At 40.7% G+C, this 18,558-nt stretch overlaps 1 protein-coding gene across 1 annotated transcript in view; it reads right to left on the bottom strand.

The window, feature by feature from the left end:
• Window positions 1-8,156: 8,156 nt before the first annotated feature.
• LOC141089477 (mannosyl-oligosaccharide 1,2-alpha-mannosidase IA-like) overlaps window positions 8,157-18,558 on the bottom strand; it is a 317,924-nt gene continuing 307,522 nt past the window's right edge. The window contains exon 12 of the mRNA XM_073575915.1: window positions 8,157-17,198. Within this exon, the coding sequence (XP_073432016.1) occupies window positions 17,072-17,198 (127 nt within the window). The 3' untranslated portion in view covers window positions 8,157-17,071. The remainder of the gene's footprint in view (window positions 17,199-18,558) is intronic.

The following is an 18,558-nucleotide window of genomic DNA, read 5'->3' as shown; positions in this document are numbered from 1 at the left end:
AGTTAAAATCCGGGTGGGCCCCCTCAGAGCCCGGGGCCACCAACACCCCTGCCCCCCGGTAGCTATGCTACTGGTTTCCTGTAATGTCCAATATGTGGGCTGCACAATAGGTCTTCTTAAAAGAAGGATTAGGAAGCATTTGCAGAGGCTACCAGCCAAAATTACAACATTTCAGCAGTATCTAGCCATTGTAAAATTACACATAATGGAGATACCAATACCCTCAAAGTTATAGCAATAGAGAAAGTTTCCAAACCGATTAGGGGAGGTGATTTTATGAGGAAACTGTTGAATCGCGAGTCCTTTTGGATTTTTAAATTAAGTGCACGAGTACCGCAAGGTCTGAACAAGCGCCTTGATCTCATTCTACAATTAGACATTAGTGATATATTAATTCACTGATTTTTTTTTAGTATATTTTTCGTTTGTTCTAATTAATTCTGGTTACTGAGCAGGATTTGTTCTCTTTTTCCAATTAGTACTTTGTTTGATCCAATGATCCAAAGCACACCGCCAGGGCAACGAAGGAGTGGCTTCGTAAGAAGCATTTCAAGGTCCTGGAGTGGCCTAGCCAGTCTCCAGATCTCAACCCTATAGAAAACCTTTGGAGGGAGTTAAAAGTCCGTGTTGCCAAGCGAAAAACCAAAAACATCACTGCTCTAGAGGAGATCTGCATGGAGGAATGGGCCAACATACCAACAACAGTGTGTGGCAACCTTGTGAAGACTTACAGAAGTATTGAGATGAAATTTTGTTTCTGACCAAATACTTATTTTCCACCATAATATGCAAATAAAATGAAAAAAAAAAACAGACAATGTGATTTTCTGGATTTTTTTTTCTCAGTTTGTCTCCCATAGTTGAGGTCTACCTATGATGTAAATTACAGACGCCTCTCATCTTTTTAAGTGGTGGAACTTGCACTATTGCTGACTGACTAAATACTTTTTTGCCCCACTGTATATTATGCAAAAGTGTACACAATATCACACTATTTTCTGTAATCATTGAATTATTGTAATAAAATTAGTCGCCTTCTTTAAAGCCGTATCTGATCCCTTTAAATACTTGGCAAAACATTTGGTGTCAGAAGTGGGCTTGAAAGTTAAATTTTAGCTAAATTCCGATAATCCAGAATTTTGAGACAAAATTCCAATAGTCTAGAAAAGTATGGGAAACTGCGTAAAACAGATCTCTCGTTAAGAAAAAAGAGGTTGTAAATATATCTGTTGAGATTCCAGGCTGGGAGCAGGTATCCCTATTGTGTTTTGGCCAATGAGTGGTCACAATGTGTTGGATTGAGTGAATCATGGGTTAAGTATGAAATAGGCTGAACCAGCTGACTAGTGCCATGTCTGCAATGGGTGAAAGTTGAAAAGAACAAGGATTTGAATGGAGTGAGGAGAGGTTGGATTGTCTTGCATGTGGATCGCCCGCCAGGGCAGTGAGGATACTCGGTACCGTGCCGGTATTTAAAGGGGATGTGTTACGGCAGTGTTGACCCAGTCCGTGGCCCTGGGCATCCAATAAAATGGAAATATTTACAAGGGATGATAAAGTTTATAATGAAGTGTTTGTGACGCCACCTGTGGTTTCTGGTCAGAGGTGACTAGCGCTGCAGAGCAGATCATTTGGGACAGTTTTTGATGCAGCAGAGTTGGTACAGCTCTCCACAGGCAGAGCTTAGTCCCAGGGCAGTTGTAATGTGTTGAAGATGGTAGTGATGTAGTATTTGGCAAGGGATGTAGCAGCGCTGAGTGGGTGACGCAGAAATAATTAGAGGCCACAGCTGGGTGCAGTTCCAAAACTTGACTCACAGTTCTTGTGTGCACAGATGCCTGCTTGGTGCAGCGTCCTTCAGGTGAGGGGTCCAGCAAACTTCCAGGCAGATGGAGAACACCTTTCCAGACCTCCCTTCAGTGTGTTCCTTTCCTGGCTGTCTCCCTGTGCTGATTTCCTCCCTCCTTCCAGCACCTTCACAAACAGTGTCCCAAGCTAGCAGACTCAGGTCTTGGCAGGAATAACCTCAAGGTCCCTGGATCCTATGTGTCTGCCTTTTCAGAAATTGTGGATTTGGCTGCAGCACTTGCAATGCTCGGAACCTCTGGTTTATCTAGCCGAGTCCGTTGTCCACTCCACTAGTTTTGGGGCCAGTCCCTATACTGCGACCTGATCCCTCCACCCGAAGTCACATTTTTCCACTGCACACTTTTCTTCTCTGGTCTCATCTACAGGTGCTTCTCACAAAATTAGAATATCAAAGTTAATTTCAGTTCAATACAAAAAGTGATCTATTTCAAGTGTTTATTTCTGTTAATGTTGAGGATTATGGCTTATAACCAATGAAAACCCAAAAGTCATTATCTCAGTAAATTAGAATAATTAAAAAAACACCTGCAAAGGCTTCTTAAGCATTTAAAAAGGTCTCAGTCTGTTTCAGTAGGCTCCACAATCATGAGGAAGACTGTTGACTTGACAAGTGTCTAGAAGTCAGTCATTGACCCTCCACAAGGAGCGTAAGTCACAAAAAGTCATTGCTAAAGAAGCTGGCTGTTCACAGAGTGCTGTATCCAAGCATATTAATGGAAAGTTGAGTGGAAGGAAAAAGTGTGGTGGAAAAAGTGTGGTAGAAACAGGTGCACAAGCAACCGGGATAACCACAGCCTTGAAAGGATTAAGAAAATGCTATTCAAAAATTTGGGGGGAGATATAGGAGTGGACTGCTGCTGGAGTCATTGCTTCAAGAGCCTCCACACACAGACGTATCCAGGACATGGGCTACAAGTGTCGTATTCCTTGTGTCAAATCACTCTTGACCAATAGACGCCAGAAGTGTTTTACCTGGGCCAAGGGGAAAAAACATGGACTGTTGCTCAGTGGTCCAAGGTGTTGTTTTCAGATGAAAGTAAATTTTGCATTTCATTTGGAAATCAAGGTCCCAGAGTCTGTAGAAAGAGTGGAGAGGCACACAATCCAAGATGCTTGAGGTCTAGTGTGAAGTTTCCATAATCAGTGATGGTTTGGGGAGCCATGTCATTTGCTGCTATAGGTCCACTGTGTTTTATCAAGACCAAAGTCAGCACTGCCATCTACCAGGATATTTTAGAGCACTTCAAGCTTCCCTCTGCCAACAGGCTTTTTGGAGATGAAAATTTCATTCTCCAGCTGGACTTGGCAGCTGTCAACACTGCCAAAAGTACCAATACCTGGTTTAAAAACAGTATCACTGTGCTTGACTGGCCAGCAAACTTGCCTGACCTTTACCCCATAGAGAATCTATGGGGTATTGTGAAGAGGAAGATGAGACACACCAGACCCAACAATGCAGACGAGTTGAAGGCTGCTATCAAAGCAACCTGGGCTTCCATAACACCTCAGCAGTGTCACAGGCAGATCGTCTCCATGCCCCACCGCATTGATGCAGTAGTTGTTGCCAAAGGAGCCTCGACCAAGTATTGAGTGCATTTACAGAACATACATTTCAGTAGGACAACATTTCAGATTTTAAAAATAATTTTTCAAGCTGATGTTATAAAATATTCTAATTTAGAGATAATGACTTTGGGATTTTTATTGGCTGTAAGCCATAATCATTAACATAAATAAACACTTGAAATAGATCACTCTGTTTGTAATGACTCTATATCATATAGGAATTTCACGTTTTGTATTGGAGAACTGAAATAAATTAACTTTTTGATATTCTAATTTTGTGAGAAGCACCTGCATTTGATATGCGGTTCCAACAATTTTATTCTCATCCCCATCTTCCTTCTGCAGGTTGTTTCCTATATTGCTTTGTTCTTTATTACAGCACGAAATCCTCTATTGAAAACGATTGCACAGTACTATGTATAATTTTATTCCGAATTTTTTACTTAAGCACAGATTCGTTTATTCTTACTCCAGACTCTCAAAGCGTAGGCAAACTGCTCCAGGGATATGGTCCCCTCATTCTCCCTTTTCTTGTTCTACCTAGGAATTTAACTCTTTATTTTCATATGGCTCAACAGGGATCAGCAAGAGGAGTTTTTACCCTTTGCTCACAAACAATGCAGAATTTCTATGGCAAACTGAGTGGGAGTTTTTCAGCTAGCTATTCTTTTACGTACGTTACAGACTATCATAACTGACTGGACTCACCCGGTCATAGTAAGCTTCATCAGGAAGGAACCGATAACTTGTAAGAAAAAAAGTTTCTTAGGCTAGTTTCACATTAGTGTTTACGGCCGCAGTGTCGCAATTTGGTGCGCTCGACGCAGCGTCAAAAGGACGCATGCGCCGCCAAACGCATACTGCGCACGGCCTGCGTCCCCAGTGCTAAAGATAGGGGACGCAGGACGCATGCAGTGTCATGCGTCTGCAGGCGGAGCTACCGACGGAGGCAGGGCTTAGCGGCGGCCGTGCACAGCCCGACGCTGCGGCCGTAAATGCTAATGTGAAACTAGCCTTACCTTGCTGTTTGAAAGCGGAAGGTTTATCTGTCCATTCTGAGACATCAATCAAAAGTAATCCGGATGGAAGTAGTTGCTGTCCGATCCTTGTTCTCGGCGTCAAATTTACTGTGGGCATTAGGCTATGTGCACACGCTGCGGATTCACCCGCGGATCCGCAACTAAAATGACCTGCGGTTTTACCTGCGGATTGACCAGCGGTTTGACACCTGGACAATGGAATAGGTGGCAAACCGCAGCAGAATCCGCAGAAAGAATTGACATGTCAATTTTTTCTGCGGATTCAAAACCGCAGCTTTTCCGCAGTTGAAAATCCGCAGCATGTGCACAGCAGATTGTAAATCAGACTTACATTGTACTGTACACTGTCTGCAGAACTGCTGCAGATCTGCAGAGGACAAATCCGCAGGGGATCCGCAGCAGAATTCGAAGCGTGTGCACATAGTCTAACAGGGCCCACTAAAGTTGATGTGCAAGGCTGGATTAGAGGTGTTGTGAACAAGCTTGGAGAATCAATAAAATACACTCACACAGGTTGTGTCCAGGATAACATTCCACTTTAATTAATTGTGGATGGGGTATATACATACCCCTGGTAGAAAGGGCTTTATGCCAACAAGCACGGTGGCTCAGTGGCTGGAGTCCTGGGTTCGAATCCCACCAAGGACAACATCTGCAAGGAGTTTGTATGTTCTCCCCGTGTTTGCGTGGGTTTCCTCCGGGCACTCCGGTTTCCTCCCACACTCCAAAGACATACTGATAGGGAATATAGATTGTGAGCCCCATCGGGGACAGTGATGAAAATGTGTGCAAAATGTTAAGCGCTGCGGAATGTTAGCGCTATATAAAAAGAAAATAAAAAAAAAATAACTGTTTCGTGGGATTCAGAGATAGCTGTGTCTAAGTGGTTCGATGCAGAATCTCAAGGACTTTGAATGTGTAGGGGGAGTTTTCTGTGTGATAAGATTTAGAGCATAAAATGGGGACTGTGAAGACATAATGGATCCTGATTTCCCATAGTGAATAAATAGAACGCCACTCGCGCATGCACATTGCTGCTCCATTCCAACAATGATAGAAGTACCCCAATTTGGCAATTGGTGGGGGTCTCCATACTTCACTTTCATTACTTCTTTATACAGCAGTTCTGTATAATATAAGCGTCAGAAGGTCTACACATTTACTTGTATTGCTTATTTATGGAGAATTATAAAAAAAAAAAAATCCAAATCATCATCCAAAAAAAGAAAACCATTTCATGTAGAATAAAAGACTTTATTCACAATAGAATTTTACAAATATAATTCTTATAAATTGTGCATTTTATCTATTACATAACCCTAAACTTTTTGATTCATAAAAAGGTGAAATGTAAAAAATAAATTTCAATACATAAACATATGGTGCCACTACCAAAAATGATTTGTCAATAAGAAAAAAAAAAAAAACCTCAGACTATAAAAAACGCCCCTTGCAATTTTTGTTTCAAATCAACTTACAAATTTATACTGGAACATATCAGATTCATTTCAAGAACAGGAATATTAAGGTGGGAAAAGTTTTATGAAACAGACAGACCAGAGCTTAATGCCATTTTGTTGCCAACATAGTTTGAAACAAATAACTAACATACTAGATCTGAAGTTTGACAATTTTCCGGATAAATAGCATTTTACTATTTTATTAGGAAATCTTGGCTTCGCACGTTGGAATAATCGGACCTGCAGGTCTGTGGGAAATTTCAGATTTTTTACAACTTGCTAATTGCGCTTCCATGATCTACTTGGGCATCCGCAGACACTTCTTTACAAAGTGCATTGAGAGTAGAAGACAACAGCATCAATACGCCTGACAGTCCCAGCAGTGAGAACATACGATCATGTCCTACAAAGGAATTGCCGCTATGCAAACTGTGGCATCGGATTAAAAGATGTGGCCATAATGACGTCCTCACCACGCTTCATTGTACAATGAAAAAATACTCCATTATTAATTAGAAATAATAGCGGCTACAATTATGGGATTTTAAAGACTGCTACTGGTCATGCCGGATGATAAAAAATAACAGGTATTTGTGCTTGTCATTTGGTTTTCTGCTCGCGCTGAAGCAAGAAACCCATATTATAGCTGACTTATACTACACAGTGGACAATACATGGCTGAATGATGGATTTGCACTGTGAAAGGCTTCCCTAATGGGATGGGATCACTTTTTGGTACCAAGTGTGTAAGACAGAGCCATAAAACCGTGGCGTACCTCAAACCTGTGGATAAAGGGACACTGACGTCACCCATGCTTGCGCTACTCACTGCGAGATGGGACATGAGCAGCTAATCCATGAGGGTATGCCAGACATGGCGGGGACTAATGTAATCGAAAGAATTCCGCCATGGTAAGAATTAGATTGCTAGGTAAATGAGAGAAGTTTTGCAGGAAAAAAAATTCTGTTTCCCAGCAAAATCTCACGCCCGTTGTACAATTAGTTGCCGCAGGGACTGCACACCGCTGCGGTTTTCCTGGCCATTGTACCAGTAATCACTGCTGTCCCCTCTGGCTTTAGGATATATTCACACATTGCATTTTTTGTCTGCACCGAAACCAAGTGGTGGCAGGAAAACCACTGAGTACAATACGTGCCAGTTGTTTTTTCGTAGCATCTATACTTGCAATTTTCACACGTTTATTAGAAAAGTGCTGCAAGAATACTGAAATAATGCTGCGCATTGGGAAAATAAAAATCAGCAGGGTTCAAAATCTCCATGGGGAAAAATCCCCAAAAAGACAGTATGCATGATATTTCAGAAATCTCAATGATTAGGATGATACTGAAATACGCTAAGTATTGTATGCACCAGGAAAGCTGCGTAAAAAGACGCAACGTGTGAACATACCTTTATGGAACCTTCGTATATGCTGCTTGTAGGGTCTGGGAATAAAAAGAGGCAAAATAGCTTCTGAGGATATTTTGTTACATACTGTATCATAAGGTCACACTAAATTTGTCATCTGGACTAGGTCTTAAGTCTGAGTCCTGAAAACTTTTTTCATTTTTTTTTAGAAAAATAAAGAAAGAGCAATGCAGAATATTGGAGTAAGTGTGGCAGGGGTGCATAGTGGAGTACAATCACAAACTGCTTCCACCAGTCAAAATAAAATGTATGACATGACAAATGTTTGCGTGGATGTGTCCAACATGATCTATACCCAAATATTGTTATGGGCACTAGTTTCTCGCAATACAAAGTAAAGATACTCAGTGAAAAACTAACTGTGAAAAACTTTTTAAAGCTGGTCATCTCATGCCGCTCATTGCTGGATAGGGTGAGCCTAGAGGAACGGTAAGGAGCCATACATTAACAGCTGGAGTTCCACTTCTGGGACTACCACCTGGTGGTCACCTGTTTATACTCCATAGGAGGAGGTGAGGTGGCCGAGCACGGATGCAGCAGTCTTGAGTAAAGCAGTGTTTCATAACTCTCATGCAGTACTATGGAAAATGCCACACGCATGGAGGGTCGGGTCTTCCTGTGAATATGCAATAAATGACACAGATTTGAATAACCCTTTAAAGGAGTACCCTGGGTAGAACTTATGCATTAAGACTGATGCAGGGCTTGAGGGGCAGTGAATGGGGGCTGCACAGAATGGTTACCCAAGCTGCATGGTTGTGCACTTACGCTATGAAGGGATTAACGAACATAATGATGAAGTCATATGACGCGATTCGAGTCCTGCTGTAAACGGGCACAAATCACATTTCTCTCGATAAGCCAAAATCGAGGGATTGTTACAACTAAGGCCTCATTCAGACGTCAGCATGTTTCTGCATAAAAGAAAAAGAATTTTTCATTCACCTTTTCTATGTGGGGTAGGTGCCCATGGTTTTTGTACAGCTCTGAGAAGTCACTGAGACATAGGTAGTTACAATATACAGATCTATTGCTTTTTCTTTGTATTTTAGATCAGACCTATAAGTGTGAAGAACAAGTAATTGGTGAAAAACTCAATAATGCCATTCCAGTGTTGGCCATATTACCATGTGTGACCCTCTTCTCCCCCCAAAAATTACACCAAATGAAAAGAGAACAGATGAGACAAAATATTTGGTCTTTAGACATAAAGGTGGATGGGATTTGCACATTTTTCACACTTTAGCTTTTAAAGCACTTAAAAAAATGATTTGTAGAGTGAAAATGGCTTGGATAATGAAAAACCCAACACAATATCAAGCAAAAAAATACCAAAAAATAAATACAGAAATGCATTGCCTCACACTGGAACTTGGCATGTGGTTCTTCTAAAGGTTCGCTCAATGGCGTGTTTTAAAAAAAAAAAAAAAAAAAAGCCTCATTCTCATCCAGGAGTGGGAGGATTTTTTTCTCACCTGTCATCGCGATGTGTGCTGTCCGTATACAATTATACAATCAGCAGCTATTAATCTTTTATAGGACCATTTACAGTTTCCAATACTACAGAATTGTAATATATACTGGTGGCCCGTATGGCATCCAATTATTTTCTCACACTTGTAGCAAGCTGAGAAAAAAAATACTCGGATCATTGAATAACATTGGTCCAAGTGCAATCACATGAAAAAATCCCAGTGATACGCCAGTGTGAGCGAACCCGAAATATGAGGCTCTGAAGCAGCTAGAGATGGGTCTCTTACACAGCTGTTTTTGGAGGGGGAAGTCTTTCTGCAATTTTTACTGAGCAGGACACAGGAAGAATCAGGCTGTGGCACAGAGGGAAAGAAGGTTCTTTCTTTTTTCTTAAACAACCATTATATTGCAATACTAACTCTTCAAGGATAAGGCTAGTTTCACATCAGCGTTTACGGCCGCAGCGTCGGGCTGCGCATGGCCGCCGTTAAGCCCCACCCCCTGCCTCCGCCAGTAGCTCCGCCTACGGACGCATGGCGCTGCATGCGTCCTGCGTCTCCTATCTTTAGCACTGGGCACGCAGGCCGTGAGCAGTAAGCGTTTGGCGGCGCATGTGTCCTTTTGATGCTTCGCCGAGCGCACCAAATTGCAACCTGTTGCGTTTGGTGCTGGTCGGCGCAGCGTCAAAAGGACGCATGCGCCGCCAAACGCATATTTCGCACGGCCTGCGTCCCCAGTGCTAAAGATAGGCGACGCAGGACACATGCAGCGCCATGCGTCCGTAGGCGGAGCTACCGGCGGATGTGCGGCAGGGGCGGGGCTTAGCGGCGGCCGTGAGCAGCCCGATGCTGCGGCCGTAAACGCTAATGTGAAACTAGCCTAAGAGGGCTATATAAAAAGTGAATTAACACATGGCGTTTAACAAAAAAACAGAAAACATTTTTTTTGTGAAAAAAAGAGCAAAAGCATTTTAGAGCTTTATTTTGTGTTGTATTTGTGGTGGTGGTTTTGATCTCACATTACAAACCATGTGATTTTAAAGGGTTTATCCAGGTTTTTGTTTGTGTGGGCCTAAAAACTAACAGATGAGTAGTTGCTAACGACCTGCCTGTTCTACCCAATGCAGAGCAGTCATTGACTGCTCCTGCCAGCGATTCAGATATTCGCAGAGCTGCTCTCTTCCGGACTGCTCTATCAAAGGGGTGTAACTGCCAACATCCTACTGATTGACAGCCAGGTCCCCCCAGGTAGGTAGCGGGGAGCTGTCAATCAGCATGATGTCGGCAGTCACGCCCTGTTAACAGAGCAGTCCGGAAGAGAAGACGCTGCTCTGTCAACGTGAGGTCAGCAGAAGCAGCTGCTTTGCTGGCAGGAGTGGTTTATGTGCGATCTGTGCCAGTGAAGATTGGTGCCGGGCACAACATGCAGGTAGGTAGCAATTAAATGTTCTTAGCTCCATGGTAAAAAAATGAAATAGTCCAAGAAAACCCCTTTTAACCAGAATCTTTAAAATCACACAACTCTATAAAATCAAATCATTTGGAATGTGAAAAAGGCCAACAAACACCACAAAATGTAAAAAAAAAAAAAAAAGTTTTTTATTTTCTTTCTTCCAAAAACATGCATGTGTTAAGAAAGTATTAAGGGTATGTGCACAACGACTATCATGTTGGCAAACCCACAAGGAAGACACATCTGCGTTTTTGGTCCTTCTTGGGCTTTCCCCAATTGCTTGTTTGCTTCTGACCATAGATCTTTCTTTTTCAGCATTTTTACAGTGTTTTGGATCATTTTTTTTACTAGTGATTTCCAGTCTTTTTTTTCCCATTCAAAAGTGAAAAAAACGCTCATGGTTATGAAGCTAGAACAGTGGAATAACGCTCAAGACAACACTAGGGCATATTTTGAGCTTTCCCATTGACTTGTATTGCCAGTACAGACCATCCTCTGAGTGGACGACAATTTTAGAATTGTCAGCTCAATTTTTTTAGTCGTTTGGCATCTTTTGAAACCAGAAGTGGTTATAAGATGCTCCAAAGTCTAAACATACAAATGGCAGGTCGTTTTTACATAGAAATGTGGATGTCCATTCCTGAGTGTTTTCTGAGCGCTAGGACCCACCAGAAAAAAGTTGTATGCACATACCCATAAGGGTTTAAATGGAGTCTAAAGTATCTGGCTAGACATGGCATGCAGGGCGCCTCACAGATACTCACAGCTTCCAATGTAAAACTGCTGGAGTAATCAGACAGGCATTTGAAAGAGAATGTTCAACCCAGATCAAATTTTTTTTTTTTTTTTAACTAAGTTCAAACTTTTATATTCATTTCTTAAAGCAGTACTGCAGCCCCATAAAATATTTTAAATACTGCTGACAATGGTACAAAGTAACAAAAAGAGCAATACCCATCTTATTAATCCCTGCTGTTCTGGTGGAAACACATCAATGGTACCTTAGTGAATACAGGATACTTGGCTTTATTGATGACCTGGCATGTTAAAATGTGGCCCCTGCAGCCATTGCTGGTCGTAGTGGTGACTTATCTACACCATTGAGGCTCAGTTAGTCTGGAGCGGAGCTTAAATCATAATGACACCCCAAAACATCCAAATGACCCTGATCAAAAGTTTACATACCCTATTTCTTAATACCGTATATTGCCCTCTTTAACATCAATGACAGCTTGAAGTCTTTTGTGGTAGTTGTAAAGTTCTTTTTGATATTGAGGTCAGGAGACTGAGATGGCCACTACAGAACCTTTACTTTGTTCTACTGTAGCCAATGAGGTCGACATGGTCTTGTGTTTTGGATCGTTGTCATGTTGGAACGTCGAAGTACGTCGCATGCGCAGCAGCATTTGCTGATAGCGTGCTGTATTCATGTTTCCTTCAACTTTGACCAAGTTTCCAGTGCCTTTGTAGCTCACACATCCTGAAAATATCAGCGATCCACCTCTGTGCTTTACAGTAGGAATGGTATTCCTTTCATCATAGTCCTTGTTGACCTCTCTCTCCAAATGTAACGTTTATGGTTGTGGCCAAAAAGTTCAATTTTGGTCTCATCACTCCAAATTAACTTGTTCCAGAAGTTTTGAGACTTGTCTCTGTGCTGTTTTGCATAATGAAGGCAAGATACTTTGTAGCATTTGCGCAGTAATGGCTTTCTTCTGGCGACTCAAGCATGCGGCCAATATTTCTTCAAATGCTTCCTTATTGTGCATCGTGAAGCAGCCACATCCCTAGATTTCAGAGAGTCCAGTAATTCAACTGATGTTATTTGTGGGTTTTTTCTCCTGCATCCTGAACAATTTTCCTGGCAGTTGTGTACAAAATCTTTGTTGGTCTACCTGACCGTGGTTTTATTTTTACAGAGCCCCCGATTTTCCATTTGTTAATCACCGTTTGAACACTGCTGACTGGGATTACCAATTCCTTGGATATCTTTTTGTATCCCTTTCCTGTTTTATACAGTTCAACTACCTTTTCCCGTAGATCTGTTGACAATGATTTTGCTTTTCCAATGACTCACAATCCAGAAAGATCAGTGGCTGGATGAAAGATGCAAGAGTCTGTCTGGATCCCAGAAACTCACTCAGCTTTTATGCGCACACACTGATTTCAAGCAAACAGGTCACAGGTGAGGATGTTACCTTTAGTAGCCAGTCAAACCCATTTGTGTCAACTTTTGTGCATGTTATCAGGCCAAAATCACCAGGGTATGTAAACTTTTGATCGGGGTCATTTAGATGTTTTGGGTTGTCATTATGATTTAAAAAGAGAAAACACAGTAGTTTGACAATAAATGGCTTCACCCAACCACTAACCATGAGTGGAGAAAAAGTTTTGGTGTTATTCGTTTTCTGAAAAAAGGTTAAGAAAGCAAAACTTTTGCTGGGATATGTAAACTTTTGAGCACAAGTGTATTACTGAGAAGATAATCTGCAAAGTAAAGGAGAGCAAACTGACAAAATAAAGGTGGCTCAAGAGGAAGAAAGGGGTCACTCAAAGGGAAGAAAAAAATTATTGTTTAACTCCTTCACGACATAGCAATTTTCCATTTTTTGCCCTTTCATTTCCTTCTTCCGAGAGCCACAACTATTTTTATAGCCACGAGGGCTTATTTTTTGCATGGATAGTTGTAGCTTGGAATTTTATCACCACTTCCCAGTACAGTGGATGATAAAATGAATCATGCCATTCAAAGAGATGGGAAATTGCCCAAAAACCACAACCCCGCAATGGTTTCTTGGGTTTTGCTTTTATGGTATTCATTGTTGGGTAAAAGTGACTTGGAAATATATATCATTGTTCACCAGGTCAGTACAATTATAGTACTGTACAGTTTTATGAAGTGTTGAAATTTTTTTTGCATGTCGCCATTTTTCAGTAAGGGTATGTGCGCACTTTACTAAATACTTAAAGACATTTCTGCTGCAAATACTGCAAGGGAAAAATACGCAACGTGTGCATGAGTTTTGAGGAATGTCAGTCACTTTGCTGGTACTAGAAAATCCCTTCATTTGCGTGACAAAACCATGTGGAAGAAACGCAACAAAAACAGCAACGACACAACGTTTGTACATACCCTAACAGTTTTACTTTACGGCTGATGGAGCTGTATTTTACATGACAAGCTGACTTTCATACAGACATCATTTTGGGGTAGATATGACATTTTCAGCGCTACTTATTGCATTTTTTGCGGCGTTATGGTGACCAAAACCCCCCACAATTCTAATGTTTATTTTTTTTTCTCATTATGACTTTTACCGTTTAGATTAATTAATTTTATATTTTAACAGACGGGACTCTTACAAGCAAAGCAGTTTTTTTTTTTAATTTGTTATATTTTTTATTGGGGAATTTTTTTTATTTTATTTTTTACTTTGTGGTTAACAGAGGTGGGCAGAGATTGGCTTCACTGCTGCAGTTAGAGTCAGATCATGGCATTGTATCATAGTCATCATCGGACAGCAATGATGCAATCTCAGTTTCTGAACTTGCATCAAAGACATGGACCCGATTTATGACATAATAGTAAGTCATATATCAGGAAGAGGTTAACCCAGTTAAGTTAAAATTTTCCATATCACCATTTAAAAAACAAAAAACTAAAAGCTTTCACACTGGACACTAAGCCAAAGACTAGACCTCCGATTCTGTACGGACGTTGATTAGTAGTCATTACCATTACAGACAGGATTAAAATGACAGATTACAGCTCTATGTACAGCTGATAATGCAGAACCTATGATTCAAAATATGTGATTGTCACAGCTCACCCTCCCCTCCTCCCTGCATAATGACCTTTTCCCATATCAGGAGTTTCCTAAAACGCGCTTCTGTATCGGTAAATTAATCAAAGTCATTCTATTGCTGCCTATGACCATGTGGCTGCTGAATTTTATATACGAATCTAATATTAGGGCCAAGTGGAAACTTGCATTAATTAAAAAAACAAAATATTTAAAAATGTTTTTAACCCTTTCATGACCGGAGCGGTTTCCGGTTTTGCGTTTTCGTTTTTTGCTACCCTTCTCAGAGCCATAACTTTTTTATTTTTCCATGTGAGGCCTTGTTTTTTGTGGGACGAGTTGAACTTCTGAACGACACCATTGGTTTTACCATGTCATGTACTAGAAAACAGGAAAAAAAAGTTTCAAGTGCGGTGAAATTGCAAAAAAAAAGTGCAATCCCACACTCTTTTTTTTTTTACTAGGTTCACTAAATGATGAAACTAACCTACCATCATTATGTTTCTCCAGGTCATTACGAGTTCATAGACAAAAAACATGTCTAGGTTCTTTTTTATCTAAGAGGTGAAAAAAAAAATTCCAAACTTTGTGTGTGTGTGTATGTATATATATATATATATATATATATATATATATATATATATTTGCGCCATTTTCCAATACCCGTAAATCTCCTTTTTTCGTGATCTCGGGTTGGGTGAGGGCTTAGTTTTTGTGCGCCGAGCTGACGTTTTTAATGATACCATTTTCGTGCAGATGTGATCTTTTGATCGCCCGTTATTGCATTTTAATGCAATGTCGCGGCGACCAAAAAACGTAATTCTGGCTATTGACTATTTTCTCGCTACGCCGTTTAGCGATCAGGGTAATCCTTTTTTTAATTGATAGATCAGGCAATTCTGAATGTGGCGATACCAAATATGTATGTTAGTTTTTTTCGTTATATTTTGAATAGGGCGAAAGGGGGTGATTTGAACTTTTATATTTTACATTTTTTTTTTTATATTTTTAAAAACTTTTTTTTTTTTAACGTTTGGCATGCTTCAATAGTCTCCACGGGAGACTAAAAGATGCCACAACCCGATCGGCTCTGCTACATAGAGGTGATGATCAGATTGCCGCTATATAGATTTACTTACTTGCTATCAGCGCCAACCACCGGGTGGCGCTCACAGCAAGCCGGCACTGACAAACATAGAGGTCTCCAGGAGACCTCTGGTTGTCATGCCAACGAATCGGTGACCCACTATCACATGATGGGGGACCCCGCTGAGTGGATTTCCTGCCTGATGGGCGGAAGTGCGAGTTAAATGCCTCTGTCAGCGTTTGACAGCGGCATTTAACGGGTTAATAGTGGCGGGTGGATCTATATTTCTTAGCTCAGTCTGGAGAAAATTATACAGCAGAACTGAGTAGAGTAGATGTGAATTCAGCTGAGCAGTGTAGATGCGAGTCCAGCTATGGTGGGAGACAACAGACTTGACAGACAGAGGACACAGAAAGCTCAACATTATCTTTCTTTTTTCTTGTTTTGCTTTGAGCAAGACTGAGTTGAGCATTTTTGTTTCTCCAGAGGGGATGACAAGTTCAGAAGGCAGGGGAAAGGGGAAGAGCTGTATTTTAAGTAGAGAAAGAAGCAGATCTCTTTGACTGCGATATTTCCTAAGTTTCTTATAATCACCTGTACTACTGATTTACTGTATATAAAATGTGTTGACAGTACAATTAACCTCAACTATTTTCATAGAATATGGCGATTTGGTCTACTTACTTTTTAAATTAAACACTAAAGGCAACATAACTACGTGTATTGCTTATGCTACCCTCATGTACTAGAGAGAAAGGAGGTCTACTCCTTGCTTCAGTAGCTGCATCTACCAGTCCAGTCTATTTCTATGAAGCATATCAACATCACTTATGATTACACAATGACACTAACAAAAGTTCATTGAAAGGAGAAGTTTCCTTCAAAGCTTAATATAAAGAACTCGACATGATCAATAGGGGGATTAACCGGTAAGCATTTGGTTTCAGTAGAGCGGACAAAAACTGGTGGTCACTGTTGTCCATGAAATGTGGCTATGAAATTCCCTAAAATGTCCAGCATGACCTCAACAGATAATGGGTTTTCCCAAACAAACAGAAAATAACCTCATAAACCTGGTTTACAAATCACATGAAATATTCTACTATGAAGGACAAGTGACATATTGCCCTAGGAAAATAATCTGAATATTTTATTTTGTCACACCTGGATTGTCTATAGATCAGATATTAGAGAGATATATATAGAGAGAGAAATCTAGTCTTATCATCAAAATACTTTAAGAACAGCTTCTTCGAACAGATTAGATGGCTATTTAACACAGATTAAAAACAAAAACGTTGGGCCACTGCCAAAAATAGAGTTATGTCTGCATGAAAAAGTCACTTCTATAGCTCTTCTCTTAGAAATGGAATCTTTCGACCATTTTACCAAAGAAAACCCGCATGAGAGAAAGATGTCACAGTTACGCAATTTGTCTGCCGTGAACTTCAGACAAATCAGATTCACATATAACTGGAAAGGAAAAGAAGTCGCTCTTTATACTAATCATTATGGCTTTTTGCAACATGGCAAAATATTACAGCTTAAAGCAGACAATCTCCTCACAGAGGAGGAAGGATCTTTGCAGTCAAATGAGAGGAAAGAAGAGGTGGGAACGAAAAGTGCAGACGGTTCTATTCTATATGGCGAAGGATGGTGGGCTATCTCTACATGGAATGTCCAAGAAGAAAAGGTGCTTTCAATTCACAGTCATTGGTGAGATCACGAAGGAATGGCTCTAGAATCACTTAGACTGCAAAATGGTGCTTCACAAAAAATGACTGATCGACATGAAGAAGAGTGTTTAGTCCTGGATCTAAGAAAGAAAACAAAGATCAGACTTTTGCAGGAATGCAGTGAATTTCCGGTATAAAAAGCCATTTGTGTCGCTCTCATTTCTCTATGCTTTCTATCGTTCTGTCAGCCTTTAGGATAATGGGCAATGGATGTGCCTCAGTATTGAAAACCCAATGTTCTAATGGAAGAAGGTCGTCCTCGGAAAACAATAAGTAGAGATACCTGCAAAGGCAAAGTAAGGTGGAAATAATTAATATTCAATTTACATGCATCATGGAGAACTATTTACAAACAATGACTGGTCGAAACACATTAAATATATGATCCCGCATGCAATATTAAAGGGGTTAGCCATGATTTTTGGATTTTTCTCTTATGCGGCTAAGAACTTACAGGCAAGTATTTGCTAGCTACTTATCTACACTGTCTGGCTCCGATCTCTGCCGGATAGCTCGTTGTTTCGCATCAAGAGAGCAGCTCTTCTTCTACCAGTCGGCTCTGTCTATGGGGCGTTGCTGCTGACTGACAGCCTTCTCCTTGCAGTTAGGTAGAGGGCGCCGGCTGTCAATCCGCAAGACATAGCTGAGACACACAGTGAACACAGAAAAGCCGAAGATAAGGAGCTGGAAGTCAATGGATCACTAGCAGGAGTGGTCCATGACCACTGAGCCTGCAGAGGTCGGCACCAGGCAGAAATACCTGCTAGTGCTTAGCACCAAATCTAAAAAAAAATCCTGGATAACCTCTTCGAGTAAAATATGAATTATAACGAAACATCATACAGCAGTGGGAATGACTACTCAAGAGTTTTTACTGACTACCACCTATACAAATCCTTTTCATATGAAACATAAGTAGCTTAGTCCTTAGGAGATAGAGATATATATATATATTAGATCATGGTTTTAGATTAGTGTTAAGTCCTGTTTTTTATTAGGAGACTTCAGCAGTCTTGGCTATTTTAACCTACCCATGTGAAAATTTTTGATAAATCGACATTTTTATTGAGTTCATACTGTGGACATTATTTGTGTACCAGCTGTGTGTTGCATTTATCAATTGGTGCCATTAAATGGAATCTGTCAGCAGGTTTTTGCTATGTAATGTAAGAGCAGCATAATATAGGGAAAGAGATCCTGTTTTCAGGCATGTATCACTTACTGTCCTTCTTGCAGTTTTGTTAGAAACCCTGTTACCTGCTGTAGATGTAGAGGTGGTAACAATGCTGACCTCTATAACCTCACCCACCCACACCCGATAGGCAGTTTCCTGTGTACACTGAATTGTCAGCAAGCTGCTCTTCAGTGGTGGGGGAGGGGTTACACAGATTAGTCTGAGCACTTGAGCTGTAGTCAGGCAGAGAACCTCCTGCTGATAAAACACTGATTGTGTTGAAACAATAACACAGCCTAGTGAGTGACACATCCCTGGATTCAGGCTCTCTTGCCCTATAATGTGCTCCCCCTCAGATTAAAAAGCAAAAACCTGCAGACATTCTTTTTAATACACTTACAGGACCACCCAGAATTAATATACCTATTGTTACATTTTGCTAATCGGTTTCTTAAAAGGTCTCATCACA

This window comes from Dendrobates tinctorius, unplaced genomic scaffold (genome assembly GCF_039654945.1).
Source record: "Dendrobates tinctorius isolate UK_male_01 unplaced genomic scaffold, ASM3965494v1 ptg000046l, whole genome shotgun sequence".
Taxonomy (NCBI): Eukaryota; Metazoa; Chordata; class Amphibia; order Anura; family Dendrobatidae; genus Dendrobates; species Dendrobates tinctorius.
Note: the sequence above shows the minus strand (reverse complement) of the source record. Positions and strands in the feature narration are given on the sequence as shown.